The sequence below is a fragment of the Myotis yumanensis genome, unplaced genomic scaffold (genome assembly GCF_028538775.1).
Source record: "Myotis yumanensis isolate MYYU_CA2020_CCGP unplaced genomic scaffold, mMyoYum1.0.hap1 SCAF_3, whole genome shotgun sequence".
Classification (NCBI taxonomy): domain Eukaryota; kingdom Metazoa; phylum Chordata; class Mammalia; order Chiroptera; family Vespertilionidae; genus Myotis; species Myotis yumanensis.
In genome coordinates this window covers 31345744-31365876 of record NW_027223754.1, presented here as the reverse complement: position 1 = coordinate 31365876, position 20133 = coordinate 31345744, and the positions used below count along the sequence as shown (strand labels likewise).

At 44.3% G+C, this 20133-nt stretch overlaps 1 protein-coding gene across 1 annotated transcript in view; it reads right to left on the bottom strand.

The window, feature by feature from the left end:
- Positions 1–20133, bottom strand: part of COL4A1 (collagen type IV alpha 1 chain) — a 139229-nt gene that overhangs the window by 6084 nt on the left and 113012 nt on the right. Inside the window, exons 29-49 of the mRNA XM_070408600.1 lie at positions 19213–19310; positions 17305–17455; positions 16970–17083; positions 15889–16056; positions 15689–15778; positions 14685–14837; positions 14426–14524; positions 14224–14313; positions 13217–13356; positions 12621–12747; positions 12443–12523; positions 11824–11922; positions 10703–10753; positions 9395–9580; positions 8602–8735; positions 6970–7042; positions 6118–6189; positions 4884–5012; positions 3761–3859; positions 2624–2836; positions 1547–1724 (exon numbers count right to left, since the gene is read on the bottom strand). Of these exons, the coding sequence (XP_070264701.1) occupies positions 1547–1724; positions 2624–2836; positions 3761–3859; positions 4884–5012; positions 6118–6189; positions 6970–7042; positions 8602–8735; positions 9395–9580; positions 10703–10753; positions 11824–11922; positions 12443–12523; positions 12621–12747; positions 13217–13356; positions 14224–14313; positions 14426–14524; positions 14685–14837; positions 15689–15778; positions 15889–16056; positions 16970–17083; positions 17305–17455; positions 19213–19310 (2545 nt within the window). The remainder of the gene's footprint in view (positions 1–1546; positions 1725–2623; positions 2837–3760; positions 3860–4883; positions 5013–6117; positions 6190–6969; positions 7043–8601; positions 8736–9394; positions 9581–10702; positions 10754–11823; positions 11923–12442; positions 12524–12620; positions 12748–13216; positions 13357–14223; positions 14314–14425; positions 14525–14684; positions 14838–15688; positions 15779–15888; positions 16057–16969; positions 17084–17304; positions 17456–19212; positions 19311–20133) is intronic.

Sequence of the window (20133 nt, the reverse complement as noted above, 5' to 3'; positions counted from 1 at the left end):
CCATATAATTTGTGAAGAAATTGAGGTCACAGTTAGATATGTCAAAGCCAGAACCAGAACTTAGTTCTTTTTGCTCTCAAACCAGTGGTCTTACTAATCCAACAATGAAACAACCCATAGTTTTATGATTCCTGCCTTTAGAAAGCCAGAAAGTTCTTAGAAGCCCTCAGAAGAAATATATTAAATCCTGAGAAGTTGCTGGGAATCTAAGTTAAGTAACCATGGAAACTGCTTCTGAAGAGGCCAGGAGAAATGGGCAGCATTATTTCCAAAAGGAAATGTGAGGTATATATATATATGGTTGAAGGAGTAGTGAGCTTAAAGGATGCAAGTTCCCTTCACGCTGAGTTCCTATGGGTCAGTTAACAGAAAGATGTAAAAAGCCTGAAATGTACAATACTGGGCCATTTAAATGACTCATGCTTACAGACCCAGGGGCTTCTTACTGAAATCAATGGGACCACAGAGAAAAGCAAATCTAAGTCACAGGCTTCTAAAGCCCTGTTTTTGGAATATTCCACATACATGTCAGAGCCCTGGTGCTCTCCACCAAATCAAGGTCAAATGTCAGTTTTATCAAAAGGTAAATAGAAAACAAAAATGAAAAGTCATTTTCTACCTGTTGTCCACGGGAAGCTAAACAAAAACACAAAGGCAGTTAGTATTCCTTCTCACACACTCAGCACGGTTCTGAGCAAGGAAAGTCTCATTCCAGAACAGTCCACAGCCCCACACGGACACTTAGAAAGTATTGTCTGTGTTTTGAAAAATGCCACTCTGGAAGGGTAATGCATGATTTTCCCCATTTAAGACTCATAAATATACGTTTTCTTAAAGCTGACAAGAAAAATCAAAGGAAGTTGTCTGGAGATATTTTAATGTAAGGCAATAAAAAAACCTATGATTTTCCTATTTATTAGGCCTTTCTGGTTCCAGGATCCTACATGGAACAGTTCTCTTAATAAGACTGTGATCTCGCCCAGCCAGATCAGTGGTTGAGCATCGACCTATGAACCAGGAGATCACAGTTCAATTCCCGGTCAGGGCACATGCCCAGGTTGTGGGTTGGAGCCTCAGTAGGGGGCGTGCAGGAAGCAGCCAATCAATGATTCCCTCTCATCATTGATGTTTCTATTTCTCTCTCCCTTTCCCTTCCTCTCTGAAATCAATAAAAATATTTTTAAATGGTTATGATAAATATAATGTTATGTGTGTTTTACTATAATTAAAAATAATTAAATTATTCTGATAATGTCATAGGGGTATGAGCAATTCAGAAAAAAGAACATGTTAAAAGGCTCCTTACAGAGATCACTATTTAAGGGTGGTGGGGGGGGTGGGAGTTAAAAACACTTTTCTAATGCTTGCTGAGGACTCCAGTGACATTGCTTTGCTCATGGGAGGAAAGACAACCAACTCATGAGTGAGTCACATGAGGTATGAATTCTGTTCCAGAGCTGGGCATTTGAAAAAAAAAAACACACAAACACCTCTGTCTAGACTACAAGCAATTTTTTTTCTTCAATTATACATCTGCTCGACTCACCTGCTAATAAACGGTCTAATATTGTCCCCGGCGATGGGTGCCATGGACATTGGCATGGGCTCCGGGGTGGACAACCAGTAGGAATAATCATTTCGGGAGGCAAAGTTGCAGACATTGTTGATGTTGCAGAACAGGAAGGGCATGGTACTGAACTTGCGCAGGCAGCTTCCAGCCGTGCCTGGAGGCGCAGGGAGAGACGGCAGGTGAAGGGTTTGCTTTCTAATTCACTGTCTACCTCTGTGTCACATGGTTTTGAGCTGGCTAATAATGAAATATGTATATTCAACCTAATCATTAAAATGGGAACAAAATTCTTTAAAAATTATAATAGAAGGTAGTAAATATACCAAAGAGACTAATATGATTGTAAATGAGCATTAAATTAAATGTAAAGTAATCAAGAATAGAGAGGTACTAAAAAGAATTATGTGGGACATTCAGATTGAATTCTAAAAAATATTTAACACGGGGTCCCTTGTACAATGGGTATGAACATAGTGGACACTGCCTTTAATGGCAGTTTTGCCAAAAATGCAGAGATGCTCTTTGTATAGACCCTTGCTGTCTGATGTTAAGACCTAACCTGGATTTTGTGTGGAGGGTATCTGGAGGGGACTAAGGAAATGACCACAGGTATGAACTTTCTGCCGATCTAAACTAATTCAGGGACACAGCTTAGGACACGCAGAAAAACATTTGGACAGAATATCATGGGACTTTTTAAAAAAAGAGCCACAGTAGAGCTGCTCTATTTTAAGCATGCAAACTTTCAAGTGTGTATTTCAGAAATCCTGGTCCTACTTGATAAATTGAAGAAGAGATCAAAAGCTTTGTTAATTTAAAATTTTTCAAAGATTCAGCCTTTAAATTTTCTGGGCTTCCCATTTAGTAACACAGTAGCTGTTAAATTGATGGCTCATTTGGCAAGGATGGAGGAAAATAGGGCTAAGCCCTCTTTTCATTAACAAGGTCTTCATGGCACCCTGAACTACAGGACCAGAGCTGAATACAGCTCTCCACCACGGAGGCCCTCAACAAATCCATGTTGGATGAATCATGAATCTATAAATGTCTCACCTAAGTCCTGTCCGTGGGCCCTTTCATTGCCTTGCACGTAGAGCAAAGAGTACCCATTGTAAAGAATTTTGGTCCCGGGAGGACACTGCGGATCATCTGTTGTTTGACTGTGCCTGGTCACAAGGAAGCCGTGATCAACGGATGGGGTTCCTGGGGGACCCATGGATCCTGGCAACCCATCAGGGCCGGGTGGTCCTGGAAATCCTCTTGGACCTGGAAGATAGAAGAGAAGTTGGGTTCCCTAGTCACAGAGAAGTTCCTCTGAAAGGCTCCAAGCAAGACCAGTCAAACACAACAGCCCACCTTCTTCTTGCTGCCTTAGCTTTTCTTTTTTATATACTACCTTATGATGTTTTATGAACAAAGCAGATGCTCAAAACAATTTAGTCCAATGAATAAATAAAATATGTGAAAAGGGATATATGAATAAATGGAATAAATGACGTGATTCCATGCATGTGATGCATATAGCATTTGGAGGCTTCTCTAGGAAAGAATTATTATAGAATTATTCAAACAACCTCCTTTTAAAGTGGCTTCTCTTCCATATCGGCCCAAAGCCTGCGCATGGAAACAGGTCAGTAAGAAAGCATCCATGCCGTGGGTCCTTCCGTCCCCTGCAGTAACTAATTATGCCACCTGCAAAACTGTTCATACACCTTCTGCTGGGCTGAGCCCTTTGTTCAGTCACCTGATGCCCCGAACCTTTAGCATCTCGGTCATTTATGGGATATTTGAGTTCCTGCTTCCTAGGGAAACAGACCAACTTTACATCAGGGCAGACGAGGGCCCTTTGGCCAATACTGGCATTGTCATCTCCTTCCCCTTATGCTTTGCTGAAACGGAATTTCTGAGGCTGCAGCCTGCTTCCCTCATAGAAAACCACACAGGACCATCACTATTGGCCTCCTTTCAGCAACATCTGGGAAAGATTGTGCTTTGATCAACGTCTGCCTCCCCACACAGAAAAAGTGATGACAACCCTTTAACTCTTCTATAGGATCCAATTTCTTCTAAGAAACAGACTTCTTTGGAACTCTTCCAAATAACATTTTCAACTCCATTTTGCAGTTTTCTGCACACCAGCTTCTAACCCAAAGATACAGTAATAAGGTTGGGAGACTACGGCAAACCTACCAGGAGGTCCAGAGGGTCCCCTCTCTCCTTTCTGGCCAGGGGCACCATCAAAGCCGGGACTACCTGGTGGTCCAGGTATGCCCACTGCTCCTGTCACACCTAAAGGAAGAGAAAGAGAAGTTAGGCTCCGAGCCTAGAGAGCAGAAGGCTGTATCTTTCACTTCCCCTTTGAAATGTGCTCTCTAACCTTCTGGAAGGCAAGCAGGAGGCCTCTGACTGCAGATAAAAGTCTTCCCAGAGAAGCAAGATTGCTTCCTGCAAAGCCCTGTACACAGTTCACCAAGCAGCTGCCAAATGGACATTTGAATGGGTGTACGCTGCATCATCCCATTCAGAGCTCTCCCTAGTTTCTTGCTATTATTATTGCTATTGTTTGGCAGATCGTTTTGGAAAAGGCAGGCTGTGTGGGCTAGGCGGGAGCTATTTGACACATTTTTAATCTTCTCAAGTGTGTCCCCCTTAACCATATTCCACCATCTCAAATAATTTTTAGGCAACAGATATACTGACAATGGATAATATATCTTTTCATGTGTACAGTTTAATCTGAGGTAGTTTAAACTTACATTTTCCTATATGCTACCTTTCAATTCCAAATGTTTTCATTCTCCTTTATTTTTCACTCCCTCCCCCCGCCCGCTTTCCAATAGCTCTTAAAATAGGAAGCATTTAGCCCAAATAAGATTGTGCTTTGAGAGATTCTAGGTTAGGATGCCTGGAAACAATAGAAATTAGCACAAGTCTTTGACAGTTGGGTAGAGCTTCTGAACCAACTGCCGAGAGCTCCAGTTCTTACTGTTTTAGGTGGCTGCTCCTGCCCCTCCTTCCCCCCACCCCCGATATGTCCTAGCTGGGAACAATGATGTGGTTCCTTTCACCCATGTTTTTCTAAGTGATGTGCTAGGTTGTATGTTCTTCTAGCTATTCCTGTATTTCACTCTGGCTTTTTTAGGTACACTCAAAAACTTTGTTTGGTTTTGATATGCATTAAAGAAAGGTAAGAAAATCATATTCAAACAGGTGATTATGTAGTCATTACCCAGAGACACATGGGTGAAGAGGAAATCCTGACCTCTTCCCTCCTGACCCTCACTCCTTCCCTGCACAGCCCAGTTAATCTTACCTTGCTGTCCTTTGGGGCCTGGAGGTCCCTGAAACCCTTTCATACCGGCAGGACCTTCGGGACCAGGGCGCCCTGGCTCCCCTTTGACAATTTGGTAGGGACCCGGGGGCCCAGGGGGACCTGGAAGACCTGTGGGAAACAGGGATACCACTGATCAATTTCACAGTCAACATATGGTGCCAGAAAAAGCTTCCAAAGAAGAGTCCCATGTGAAACCCAATCCAAATAGAATGTTTCTCAGATGGAAAATCATCAAAAACACGAGTAATCATATCCTCATAAGTCATACATGTTATCTGCACACATGTATTATTTCACCTAAAATCCTGAGTCCTGGGGCATGGAACACACATTGGGGTCATTGATGCAAACTGCCTGGACTCCCTGACGACCACCATCCAGCCCTCACTTGAACACTGCCAGGAAGTGAAGTTCATTCTCTCCAGGCATCTCTCTTGTGACTTGGATAGCGCCCATATTTGCAAGGAGAAAGTTTTTCTCCCACTTATCCGAAATCTGCCTCACTGTACATTATAACCACTAGTCTTACTTTTTAATGGTGAATAAACTTAATCCTTCTTCTGTGTGACAGATCTTGAAATATGTGCAATAATATGAGTTTGCAGAGGAGTCTGAGGTCTGCCTCAATCTCCCTTCTTCAACCAAGCATTCCCTAATTCTCTCACTCCTCCCACACACATTCCCCCTTTTCTTTTCTTTCCTGACATGCCCCTTCTCACTGCATTTCAATTGTCCATTCTCTCCCTTGGAACAAGGTTTAAAAAACTCAACACAGCTCCAGAAATAAGGTCTGACCAGCAAAGATTACAATGGGATGCACTGTGCTTAATTAAACTACTTCCAAAATTATCCTGTGCTTTTCGGAGCCACTGCACACTGTCGATGCCCAGTGCGGGGAAGAGGAAGACCCTTTCCTATGAAGAACTCCTTACTGTCCAACCAGAATTCATTCAGCCTACTTGTGCAAGATCGATGTTATTCCTATTATGACTTCAAGTCACTGATTTCAAGATAAGTCACTGGTAAAAATGTCTACCAGATTAGTCAAATACAGCAATTCTGACTAGCTACCAAAGAATTTGGTTGATTATTTTCTAATGACCTTTGAGCCTTTTCACATTGGTAAAACCAAACACCCTAATTCTGTGAGTTCAATGGCTTCCATATTTCCTCAAATCCGTAAGGCACCTTTCAATTCAGCACATTATCGTACCTTTAGATCCAGGGAAACCTTGGTCTCCTTGATCTCCTTTAATTCCCTGAAGGCCAGGGAGACCTTTCTGACCTGGAAGAAAGCACAACATTGTCTTTGTACAGGATCATAAAAGATATACAAGTATGTATATGCATAGGCACGTGTAAAGATACACACATGTGCATATGCATACACGCATGTAAATATACACGTGCATATGTACACACATATATGCATGCATGCATATACATACACACACAGTGAAATTTTCCCATTTAGGCTTATGGAAGAAAAGAGTATTACTGCTGGTCAACTATGTAAAACTTTTGATGAAACTCTTCTTTCAAGAACCCAAAAATCACATTTCCAAACATGCAACAAACTGCATAATGGTCACAACCAGTGGAGGGGCACATGATACTGTTTTTGGTCACGTTCTGATTCACACATGTTCCCAAATAGACCACAAAACCTGCAGGCTGAGCACTTGTTTTATGGACCTTTCATTCATATGTATCTGATTCAGCAGTAAAAATCACAGTGTCTGAACACTGGTAGGAACCCCTACATATTTTCTCAACACATTAATAAATTAATGAATGGCCAAAATCCATGACTTCTTAATGATATTCAAATAATTGAGATGCAATGATCCACTGATTCTTAGTAAAAAAAATCAGAACATCTTTATACAGCCATTCATAGCATTATACAAATTGGGCTGTCACATAGAAATAGTATATTTAATTTGAAGAGAACAAGACTTGTTCTATAATTATACTAGTTCTATCAATATTAAAGTGCCAGTGGTTAGGAAGCTCTGGGAATAGGTAAATGTGTCTTTAAGCAGCATCACCTTTACTGTCTTACCTTGAAAACCTGGAACTCCTGGAGGTCCCATATCACCCTTAGCACCTGTGATTCCTGGAGTACCACCAATCCCCTAGACACACAAAGAGAACATCAGTTGGGAATCATTCAGGAGATGAACAGTAAGACTCTCAAGTAACTAGTCATCGGGAAGCTGGGATAACCCCTCCATGTTCTGCAAAGTATCTTTGTGGATAAATGGTGTCTTGTGGTTCTTGAATGATGTAAAAAGAATGCCCAAAACTCTATGTACGTCAAAACAAGGTAACTGAATCAACTTGCTTCATTCACTGTGTCCCCTCTTCTTGTCCATCTATGTGGTAAGTTCTCAGAGCAGGTGCAAGTCTGACATTCTGCTGTCCCACCCCAGATCACAATGCCATGAACAGAGTTGGGACTTCCTAAACATTTATCATGGCAACACATCAATCTACCAACACCAACTACCTTTCTGGAAAACTTTCCTCTAAACACTCAAGCATAGTGCTTTTTCTTTAGAATTAGCTTCATATCTTATCTGAAAAGTGATTTTAAATATGGAAATAAGATAAAATATACTAAAGAAGGATTATTTTTCTTTATAACAATATACATGTATTTTAAAAATATTATCTCATATTCTAGCTGCTAACTCAATAGTTTTTTTTTTCTAGTTCCTTTCTCGATATATAAAAAATTATATTGTTTCTAACATATATTGGTTTCTTTGCTTTAATTTATTTTAATAGGTGCCATAACCAAAATAATATGCACAAATATATACAGTTGACCCTGAACATTGCAGGGATTAGGAGTGCCAAATTCCTGAGCAGTGAAACATTTTTATAGAACTTTTGACTCCCCCAAAATTTAACTACAGTCATCTTCAGTATTCGTGAGGAATTGGTTCCATGACCTCCTCCAGATACTAAAATCTGAGGATACTTCAGTTCCTTATATAAAATGGCATAGTGGAACAAGGCATACTATCAGCTCTCCACATCTATGAATTCCTAATTACAAAATAAAGTATTGTTTTCAATCTACAGTTGGTTAAATTTGAGGATGCAAAACCTGGGGACACAGGAGCTAACTATATATATTTTTTTAAATCCACATATAAGTGGACCTGCATCATTCAAACCCATGTTGTTCAGGATCAACTATATACAGGCATGTGTGTGTGTGTGTGTATATGTGTGTGTTTTAAGATATGTATGTCATATGAGTGCATATATATACACACACACACACACACACATATTTATACATCAGTACATAGAGAGACTAGAAATGTGGAGTATATTTCTATGTTACTGAGGCTTGCTTTTTGCATCAAGTTTGTAAGTAGATTTTTAAATCCATGCATTGAACTGTGTTTTCAAGTGGTATAACATTTCTCTTTAATGGTCATTGTAAAACTAGACTGCAAAAAATGTTTAATAGTTGCCTACTGTGGTGCCAATAAAGATGGCTGATGACTGGCAAGAGAGAAGGAACTGAAGGAACTGATCCAGAGAGGATTTCTGAGTGTAATACATATGCGCGTGCACGCGAGCGCATACACACACACACACACACACGCACACACACACACGTGCATATTATTTTGTGATTCTTTTCAAAAACAAGACCTATAAATGGACAACTTACCGGCATGCCTTGGAATCCTGGGTCTCCCTTGGGTCCTGGAGGACCAGGGGCCCCGGGCCAGCCTGGGTTTCCTCTGTCACCTTTCAGTCCATCAATCCCAGGGAGCCCTGGAGGCCCCATTGGTCCCGGAGGCCCTAATGGGAGACACAAAAGTCACACATGTCAGGTGAGGGGGTTTTTATGTATGGGTATCATTGGCCCATGGTTGTCATCGCTGCCACCCAACTGTCGCCAACAGCATATACAGCCACACCATATCTATGGTCACTCAACTGTCCCCAACTATATGTAGCAACACAGCATCAAGCTGTGTGAGCCCCAAGAAATCAAGGTGCCCTAGAAGGAAGAACCTGATCTGCTCATTAGGCAGAAAATGTTGATATAAGCACTGCCCTCTTGGTGTCCACAGGCCCTGTGTTGCTGGGTTCAAGGGCAGCGATGCTGCAGCACTGCCCGAGGCCGTGAGGGGGAGGCCTGCCAGATGTCATCTGGCCTAAACAACCAGCACAGGTGCCATTCGTGCTCCAGCCCTTTCCCACAATCCTCTCTCCCCTCTCCCTTAATCATGTGTCACATATACTGAATCCCTTGACAGAAAGGACACAGAAAAGCATTGGCCCAGACCAAAATACAAAAGGCCCAATGTCTGAAGCAGTTTCAAGTTGAAATAAATGCTGTCAACGTCTAAATAAAACCTCAATTGAGAAAGTATGTATTTAAATCTCTTTTACACTTGTTGTATATTTGTACCTTCTGATTCAGCCCCAGTTCTGCCCCTGGCCAGACACCTTACCTGGCAGGCCAGGCTGTCCCTGCGGGCCCCGGTCTCCTTTGGGCCCCTCCACGGGGCGGCCCGGAGCTCCCGGCAATCCTGGCTGTCCTTGCGGCCCTGGAGGACCTGAGAATCCTTTCTCTCCTTTGGATCCAGGAATTCCTGGGCTCCCAGCTAATCCTGGGAAACCCACTTCACCCTTTGAGCCTAAACAATAAAAACAGATTGAGATCATGAGAAAGGAAGGAGAGAAACCCCAGAATATAGGAGGTAGGGGCTGCCAGAGGCTCCAGGAGGAACACTGGGGCTGGGTGCCCTTTCCTCTCCTTGTTATTAATTAACACTCCTACCACAGCCAACCTAACGAGGAGTCAGCTTAGGATACCAGAGCCTGGCCCTCGTTCTTAGCTATTATTCTGTATACTTTTTAAAGGAAGTGCTCTATGCCAAAAGCATGTGAGTATATGCTCAGATAAGCCTACAGTCAGTAGCACTGCTAAAGTTAAAGGCTTGTTCCACCAAGAGATGAATGGATAAACAAAATACGTTATGTCCCCACTATAGAACATCACTCAGCAAGGAAAAAAAATGACCTATTGACACATGCAACAACACAGGTGAATCTCAAACTGATTACTCTGTACGAAAGAAGACAGACTAAAAGTAAAATACCGTAGGATTCCATTTATGGAAAATGCAAGCTAATCTATAGTGCCAAAAAGCAGGTCAATGTCTGGAAGCAGGAAGAGGCAGGATAGGGGATGACAAAGCAGCACAGAAAACTTTTGGGGGTGATGGGCTTGTTCACTGTCTTGAATGTGGTGATATTTTCATGGGTGCATACATATATCAAGACATTAAATCACACACTTTAAGTAAGTGCAGTTTATTGTATGTCCATAGTAATAAAACTGTTTTAAAAGTTGTGCATGTTTCTTTTTTAAGTAAGAGCTTTTAGGGAAAAAAAAAAGAACTACATGTTTAGTTTAAAATATATTACCCCAAACCTTCCAATAAAATACAAAAATTCTAGGATTATTTCAAGGTGATTAGGAAAAAATAAAAAGGGAAAGAGAGAGGGCCATCACCTGACCTGATCACAGAGCCCCCCTCCTGACTCCCTCTGCTGTCTCACAAAGCAACAAATCCAAAACACAGTGCTCTGTGTCGTGTTTTGTCACGGGCCAGAAAACATGTCAATTAGATTATTCCAAACCCAGTATCTACTGTCTATGTCCAACTACCTCACTGCAACTTTCACCCTGTTCTGCAGGCACCATGTGCATCATCGGTGAGTGGAAAAGGAAGAACACATTCAGCGTACGTTACCTTTGTCTCCTTTGGACCCTGGGAACCCTGGGACGCCTCTTCCGGGTATACCTGTAAGAGGAGGGCGAGAAGCAGTGTTCATCTTTCCTAAAAGAGCCGATCTGCAGGTACAGTACAAAGCAGTACCAATACCCTGCACCATCTGCAGAACACAGAAATTAGTTCATTGCACTATGGGAGTGAAATTATATTCCTATAGTTGTCCTAAGATACCCTTGACAGGATAGACATAATTTAGTACTTTTTCCTAAGTCCCTTTCAGCTCAGAACCATTATGACACTTAGCAGAAATAATCTGTACAAATGGGCACTTATTTCCTACGACTGTCTGGAGACTCACAAATTGGCTTTTCTCAGACAACCATCCAACTGACAGCTATTCTCAAGAGAGGTGGGGAGAGCCAGAGACACTTGGGGAAGCAGCCACCGGGGAGCCCACAAATGTGAGAAAGGGCTTCAGGGAAGATTAAAATGGGGGGAAGAAGGTGTGGAGGCATTTTTAAAGAATTCTTTTTATAGGAAAATGAGTGTACGTAATATAAACATAAGGTGCATAGAATGAAAAAACGAACTTAAAAAAGAGGCCGACACTAAGAGCGATAAAAGCCCCTGGATGCTCCTCCCCAATGACATTTTCCTCCTTCCATTTCCCTGACAATCCTGGCTGTCCTCCTGCTACCTACAAGCAGGCATGCAACTGTCACCCTCCAAACTAGCAGCCAGCACTGTTGCCTAAGTTGCACCTCCCACCCCATCAGGGACAGAAGCAGGCTCTGGAAACAGCAACTATCCCTGGGACCATTAGCGAGGGAGACGCCAGGCAGAGAAGGCAGTGGTCTGGGCTTTTGATGTGTGCTCATTCACTCACCACCAAGAGCTCGAGCAGTTTCGAGGACAGATTTCCGTAACTATTTGTGAGAGAAAGAAATAAACAACCCCCTTCCTGCCTTCTCTGTTTCCCACCCAGACCTGCTGCCCTTGCCCACGCTGCTGTTTTCGGGGCTATACGAAGGAATGGCCTTGGTGCCACTTGGTACCCAGCTCCGATCTGTAAGCATCTCGGGGAGATGCTTACTGCAGAGAATAGTCCCATTCTGAACAGGAGCAGCAGCTGGACATACCTGGTTCACCCTTCTCTCCCGCCGACCCTGGAAATCCATCATTGCCGGGTTCCCCTTTCGGGCCGGGTGGGCCTGTCGCACCAGGCTGCCCAGGATGACCTTGAAGAGAAAGGTCATGTCAGTCAGGCATGGAACCTGTGACCACATGCTGTGCATGTGAAAAATGGTACATTCCCAGGCACACCTGGTGTCCCCAAGTTCACTCCTGACATCCCTCCACACTGCTAGCAACACCACCGCTCCTGATGCCAAAATGATGGTGAGAGTGGAGAGAAAGTACATCAAACTCTCTTGCCAACCCATGTAAAACTCCTTCTAGAACCAACTGGAGTGGAAATAGCTATAAACCTCGTTCAGAGACTTTGATTCTAATTCCTAACGGGTGGCCAGACCTTGAAAAGGCCCTGTCCTGCCCCCAAGGCTGTTTGTTCATCTGGAAAGTGAAGTGATGGCCTTGGCTTGTCTCTAATCATCCAGAGGTAACCCAGTGATATCCTGGGCCCACAACATGCTGTCCGGGGAGGGTAACTCCCCGGAAGCTTGATGTCCCACCTCCCTGGCTATCACCTTGGCCTCTCTTCCAGGAGCCCCAGTGCATGTTCTAAAAAGTGGTCTCTACCTGGTTCTCCTTTGACGCCAGGGACACCATCCAATCCAGGGAAGCCTTTGTCACCTTTTTCTCCAGGCAACCCAGGGCTTCCTAAAAGAAAAAACAAAGTACCAGCATGCCCATGACTTTGGGTTTTCCTTTGTCATCTCAGAAGCCCAAGCTCAGCGGAAGGCTCCAGCCCACCTACCTGGATAGCCAACACTTCCTGGTGATCCTTTGGGGCCCGGAGGCCCGGGCATGCCTGGGAGCCCGAGGCTTCCTTTTTCTCCCTTCTCTCCAGGACTTCCCGGAAAACCTGCTATCCCTTGATCTCCCTGTGAGTAAAAATCAGGGCCATTAATATTCTATCTGCCCCCGAAACAGGTGTCTGTAGATGCTTTCCAGATCATCCTATACATTTTGGTGCAATAAAGATTTCCATGTGGGGTTCATGTCCAGCTTTCTAACCAAAGAATCCAAGTCCACACCTGAAAACAGGAAAATCCAACGACCCAGAGCACAAGAGCCAACTGCCGGCCTACTCCTCATGTTGCTTCACGCTCCCCCTCTCTCTTTCCTTCTCCGGTGACAGCTTGCTGCCCTTGCCCCTCAACAAGTTTCCAGATTTTTCCTTGGGACAGGGTCATGAATGGAAGTAGAGAAGAGAGGCAACTTATAATAAGTTGAGGGAAACTGTTCTCTGTTATGGTTCACTGAATGTGCTGAGATGCTTCCTGAAAATTCCTAAGGAAGGATTTCCACTTGGATGATGGGAGGGGCGGTTTCCATGCAGGCTGCTGTTACCTTTTCCCCAGGCTGTCCCGGAATTCCAATGCCAGGCCGGCCTGCTTGCCCCTTCTCCCCTTTCGCTCCTTTCTCTCCAGGTAAGCCAGGGGCCCCCTGCGAGCCGGGGATTCCAGGCACACCTTTCTCTCCAGGTGATCCTATAAACACAAACAATGGAAACTTAAATGTGTGAGGAGCAGGTGCTAATAATAAAAATTTAAAAAGCACCTTGACAACCAGTCACGACGAAGGTAAAAGAAGATGTGTCCCTTCATTTATTCATCTATCTGTAAGTCATCCTGGCAGATGCCAGTCACCCAACCCATGAAAGTCACACAAGAAGACATTTCTGTATTTTAGAGACAATTGTTTCATAAAAAGAGATAAGAAATCTGCTTAGTATATTTGCTTTCACAACCATGTGAGAAATGGTTTTTATGTTCTATATTCTACAATCAACTCTCATTATCTGAATGAATCAGAGGGGCGTGAGACAGGCCTTGAAAAGTACACGTGTACTTGGTTTCATAATGTATGTGAGTAGCCAAACATACTTATAAGTGAGTGCAACCAGAGACCGAGATGTTTCCTGTCTGGACGGTAGCACCCTGTCTGCATTAGCACCCAGATCAAGCTGAGTCCTAAGCTCTCTGCCTTCTCTCATGTGCCTCCTCTCTGGCTGCTGTCATCAGAGCAAATGCTGACAACAAAGTGCTGATGTCAGTTCAGGACTAGGGCAGAGGGGCCCAGAGAATTCTGCTGAGTTAACATCAAAGGGCTTTAGCGGCATGAGATCATCAAAAGTTGATGGTCTACAGCCCATGTTTTGTTATTAAATTGTGACTTTAGTTTTTTAACCATGGTCATAGTCTCAGCCAAATTCTATTCACCCCCAGCTAAGAGACCATAAAGAAATGAAGATATGCGCTTGTGTAAAAGACACATCTGCCTGGATTATGTCCTCAGCCTGCAGCAATGCATGTGCATGGGCTAAGAAGAAGACACCTCTTCTAAACCCATCGTACCTGGCAGGCCCATTCCACCAACCGATCCTTTTGGTCCGGGAAGTCCTGGAGAACCTGGTGTTCCGCTAATGCCTGGATCACCTTTAGGTCCTGAAATAATAAAGAGAAAAACCAAACAGGTTAATGCCTACGAAATGTGCCCATTAACATTTCCTCAGCGTGAGGGACTGACATGCTGGTGAACTTGAACTCCACTTCATACCTGGCTGCCCAGGATGCCCTGCTTGGCCGTCCTTTCCAGGCAGTCCTGGGGTCCCAGGGTCTCCTTGAGATCCTTTGTCACCACTTGGACCAACTTGTCCTACAGAACACACATGAGAAAATAGTGAGGAGCCATGCCTACGTAAAATAGGGCAGTGTTGCAGAAACACGGGCTGGTTATTGATATTACGGGTGGAGAACCAAACCACTGGTTAGGCAAGTCGTTCTATCTCCATTGTTAAAACCTCCCTCCAGGTTACCTTTATCTCCTGGATCTCCCTTTTCACCCTTCATGGTGCCCATGTCAGTTTTATCCATGGTTCCAGGTTTGCCAGGGAGACCAACAGCTCCTTTTTCACCCTTGACACCAGGGTCTCCCCTGGGTCCTACTGAGCCCGGAAAGCCATGATCCCCTGTAGAGGAAAGAGAAGGCACCCAGTGAGATGTGACCAAGTATCTCAGAGGCAGTGACAAAGTGTGGCATTCTTTCTGGCTCGTGGAAACAACTGAGAAAGAAAGTGTAAAGCACTAATGGACTATCCAGAAATGGCATTAAATGGTTAAGTGTTACCTTTGGTTTTGAGTTACCTAGAAGAATCTGACCCTGGTCAATGAACAATAAAGCCACTTTCTAGAATTCATTTTTTGCTAACAATTCTAATATTTGTGACTTCACTTATTAGTTTAAATAATTTTGATTTTCTCTCCTCCCTAAATACCTTTATCACTCCTGTTCATGGTGCCACTCAATTCTATACAAACTAATAGAAGAGGAATTTTCCTGTTCTACTAAACAAATCAATCAATCACCATTTTTATGTCTCACATGCAAAGTCATTTTTTTAAAAAAAAACGTTATTTTGGACCAAGTTAAAATAGCAAGATAAAAAATAAAAATTAAGACATGAATTTGCCCAGTTTGTTATTTGAGTCTAAGGATTCAGTTCCTGTGACCTCACGTGACTGAAGCTTCCACCATTTCTCAAAACACACACACACACACACACACACACACACACACACACACAGAATCTCAACTGTGTCAATAACACCTGAAACTTGTCTCCTCTCTAATTTGTTGGCAGAGCACACACACCATGAATTCCTACTGCAAGAGGAATCTTCCAGATCCCTTGCTTGATCTTCTTAACTTCTTTCCTTTGCCTCTTGAAATGAAACATCATCTATAACCATTGCAAAATTTCCCAAGAAGCATCGAGACATAGACATCAGACAGGCTTTTCTGAAGTTATCAGATCCCTACCTTTTTCACCCGGAAATCCTGGCGTGCCCGCTGGTCCTGGAGAGCCAGGCTGCCCTGGGGTCCCCATGACGCCCATCTCTCCCTTGAGACCTGTAGCCAGATGGAAGGACTGTGAATGCTGATGACATATAGTAAGGGTCATGATGAGGTAAGGTGTCGCCTCAGCATCATTTTGGGGCAGAAGTTCACAAATCATTTACCTTGAAACCCAGGAAGTCCTGGCGTCCCCTGCTGTCCAGGAGGACCAGGAAGCCCCGACTGTCCAGTTAGGCCGGGGAGCCCTTGAGTGCCTTTATCTCCTTTGGGTCCTGGCATGTCCAGACCTGGGAATCCGGGGAAACCCTTCTCTCCTTTCACTCCAGGTGGGCCTGAAGGTGGGTGAAGAGCAAATAACCTTTAGCACAGTGGTTCTCAACCTTCTGGCCCTTTAAATACAGTTCCTCATGTTGTGACCCAACCATAAAATTATTTTCGTTGTTACTTCATAACTGTAATGTTGCTACTGTTATGAATCGTAATGTAAATATCTGATATTCAGGATGGTCTTAGGAGACCCCTGTGAAAGGGTCCTTCGACCGCCAAAGGGGTCGTGACCCACAGGTTGAGAACCGCTGCTTTAGGAGAACTTACAGGTGTGTGCAATACACCTCAGTGAGCTTAATTGCTACTTTCTGCAGAAAGTATGTGAATCCTCCCCCGCTGGAGGTTGGGCTGGTTGTCACCTTCTCAGAGAGAGATGTTTGGGGTCACAGAGGCAGTTGGTGGATAAACAATGTCCCAAGAAAAAGTCCCTCCTTCCTGCCATCAGTAGTCAGTAATTAGCACTCGAAACACCACCCCATCTCTCCGCAGTGTTTAGATCTAAGACTAGCTTCTCTTCGCACTTTTCACTGATTGTCTTGCCATAGTCCACCATCACTGTCTTAGTTCTACAATTATTATCAAAGGCAAAGGAAGCTTCTAGACGTCGACTCAGATTATTCACAACTTATTAACTCTTCCATGGACAGATAAGACATACACACCCTCATTTTGAATTTGAAAAAGTTATTGACTGCACAATAAAGGGGAGGTCTTATAAACCAAGCCCAGTGGGAGAAGAAGAAAGACACCTTTGACTACATTTAAGCAAACAACCAAACTTATTTCCACAAATAGAATTTACTTTTCGCCTTTTTAGTCACAGATTCTGCTAACTTCATGGGAAACTCCAGCATCAGCTCCTGTGCCGTTATGAATATGATTTGGGGAAGAAATCATTCTGGAAGAATGTCACATCACCTGAGGATCCTGGTGGTCCCTGTCTTCCGGGGGGGCCCATCAATCCAGGGGGACCAACTCCAGGAACTCCTGGAGCTCCTTTGGGACCTTGTAATCCAGGAGGTCCTGGGTCACCTGGTTGGGAAGAAATTGTGAGTAAACTGCATGGGGACCACAGCATGTTTCACAGCACACTCTACCTACTTGTACAATAACCCACAGCAACAGAAAGCCATTATACTCTAGGCCTTTCATCATTCATTCACCAAACACTCAGAAGCTAATAGGTGCTCTGAGGACACAAAATAAACAGACCCAGTCTTTGCCACCGTCCAGATTTACTTGTAAGAAGTTACCTCTGATTCCCTGAAGGCCGGGGGGCCCGATGGCTCCATGCTCTCCAGGAATGCCCGGTCCCCCGATGTTCCCCTTCTCCCCAGGTGTGCCAGGAATGCCTGGAAGACCTGGCGCTCCTTTGAGTCCTGGCAGACCAATCCCGGGCTCTCCCTGGAAAGTCCCAAACACAGAGAAGCAAGTTCACCAGCAAAGCCCATGACTTTATCAGCCAAGTGCAAAAGTGCAGACTGTTAACTGATTCTGTGGTGCACTTAATAACACCTGCCCAATCCGCTTCCATCTGCAAAGCTTCCTCATACCTACTATGTCCTTTCGATCTCACTATGAGCCAAAAACGTAGGCAATTTTTATCGTTTTCATTTTACAAAGAGGAAGAGGCAACCCCCTACTCCCCACCCCCCACCCCAATCACTTGTCTGAATGTGATTGGTGGCCCAGCTAATAGATATTTTCGTAAGAAGAGGAAAAGTTCCAGGACAGGAACAGGACACCCTTTATGTAGTTTTTGCTTTAATGAAGGCTTTCACATCAAATTAAACATTTAAATCTATTTTATGAGTCAAAGGGTTTTGACAAATGCAGATGGTTAAAAATAAAGGAAGTATCTTGAGGGCCCGAGAGTGCTTTCCAAACAGCCCCAATGTAGGCGCTGACATAGGCTGTGTGAAGCAGTAGGTGGCCATTATGTCCGTCACAGTGCCCTCTGGTGTCCACTGTTGGTGACAACTTCCAGATGAGGACTCTGGACAGGAGGGGGCATTGGTGACTAATCTACACATCCCAGCAGGAAATTTGCAAAATGCCAGGAACTAAATCCAAGGGATATTTGAAAAAGTACAGTGTTTTAAGTCATGAACCAAATCCTTAATTCCATGTGCATTTGGTGTTTACTAACCACAGAGTTAAAGTGATCCACCCGCCACCACCACTGACTAATGTTCAAATCAAGTGTAGGTTAGGAGTGTTTTATAAAGATAGATTTCCGTATGCCTCTCTTCTGTCTTAGCCACAGGGAGCAGGGACACCAGGAAGTTAGGTGTTTCTCAGGAAGGAGCTTCCCAGGGTCACTGAGGCGCAGCTGCCTCCCTGCACCCCTGCCCAGTCCCCACAGCTTTCCCTGCACTCCTCACAAAGAGGAAACAGGCCAGTGAGCTCTACATCAACAAAGGACTGCCCTTGGCCCTTTCTCCCTTTTAGGACTGATGCCTTCGGGTAATTTCACTTCCCTTCCTCACCATCAGAACAGAAACGGATCTATCCAAGAGTCAGTTGCGCTTACTGAGAAGAATTTCAACTGTGAGCAAGTGGGCAGAGGGGATGTATGAGGGCAAGGAGAGTCCTGAAGTCACACTAGCCCAGGGGTTCCCAACCAGGGCCATTTTGTGCCCCTCCCTCCCCCGCGATGACATCTGGTAATATCCGGAGATATTTTTGGTGGTCACAACTAAGGTGGGTGTAGTGTGCTCCTTAAGTATCACGGGGGAGGCTGCTAAAGATCCCAAATGTTTGGGGCAGCCCTCGCCACAAAAAAAATCACTGGACCAGCAAGTCAATAATGCAGAGGCTGAGAAACGCTATGCTAGACCTTCCTGAGGGGCTAGTATATCTTGTAGGACAATGGCTTTCAAACAGCTTTCTTCTGCCACCTACAGTAAGACAGACATTGTATGTTGAGATGCAGTATACACACAAGCAAGAACATACTCATAAAGTGGAAACAGATGGTTTTTCCCAAAACATTTACAACTATGTGCTGTGTACTTGTGTATTTTCTACTCTATGCTATTTCATTAAAAACCAAACATGCTGATCCCACAGAGCCCGTGAGATTACTAACCCACATTGTGTGTGTCCAATTAATCACAAGGGTGGAGGACACAGCCATCCAGAGAACACTCAGTACCCACCTTTTGGCCAGGTGGACCTGGGTTGCCAGGGAAGCCATTAATTCCTGGGCGACCTGGACTCCCAGGAAGTCCCAGATCTCCGGGCAAGCCATCAACACCTATTTTGAAGAAACAAAATAATAATGAATGTAATAATGCTATTTCCCATTTTCTTCCCTTCTTTTACACTTGCTCAGGGGTAACTGAACTGATTGGAGGTGGCCAACAAAAAGGAAGCCCCATAGAAGTGGTTCTAAGAGGAAGATGAGATCATCTGGTCATGGCAGTGCCACCAGTGCCACCTGAGGGGCAGCTCAGAGGCTGTGGACCACTCAGACCAATCCCAATCCTTCCTTTCTTCTACTCAATGATGTTTTCTTTCCTGTACTACTCCCCCAAAACAAACACAAACACCTTGGTGTTAGCAGACTAAGAATGGCACTTTAAACTCTTACTACCCAAGTGTGGCCATGCTTTAAGAACAGTGCTGTTGCCCTGATAGAGAGCTATGGAAGCTGGTCCACATTTTCACCAGACCTCCTGTGATTCCTGGATGCATTCAAGTTTGAGAAGCACTGGTTCTCAAATGGGGCTGCACCACACTGGAGGCACGTGGCAACATGTAGAGACTGGGTCCCAACCCAAAGGTTCTCACAGGCTTTCACACAGCTGCCCACATGGCTCCCGTGTGCAGCGAAGTCTAAGAGACTCTGGTTTACATCCCTCCTGTGGGATGTGGCAGTCTGTGACCTGCAGTCATTTATAAGTTTGCAGAAGCACACACCTCAACGGCACCTGCTGTGGGGCTGTTGTGCTGAGGGGTCCCAACAGAGAGTGGACCTAACCGCCCACCAGCATCTGCACCTCCAAGCAGCTTTGTGAGGGCTTCTAATGAAGACCTTTATCAGTTAAACTTTACCTGTCATGATGGCAATAGTATGG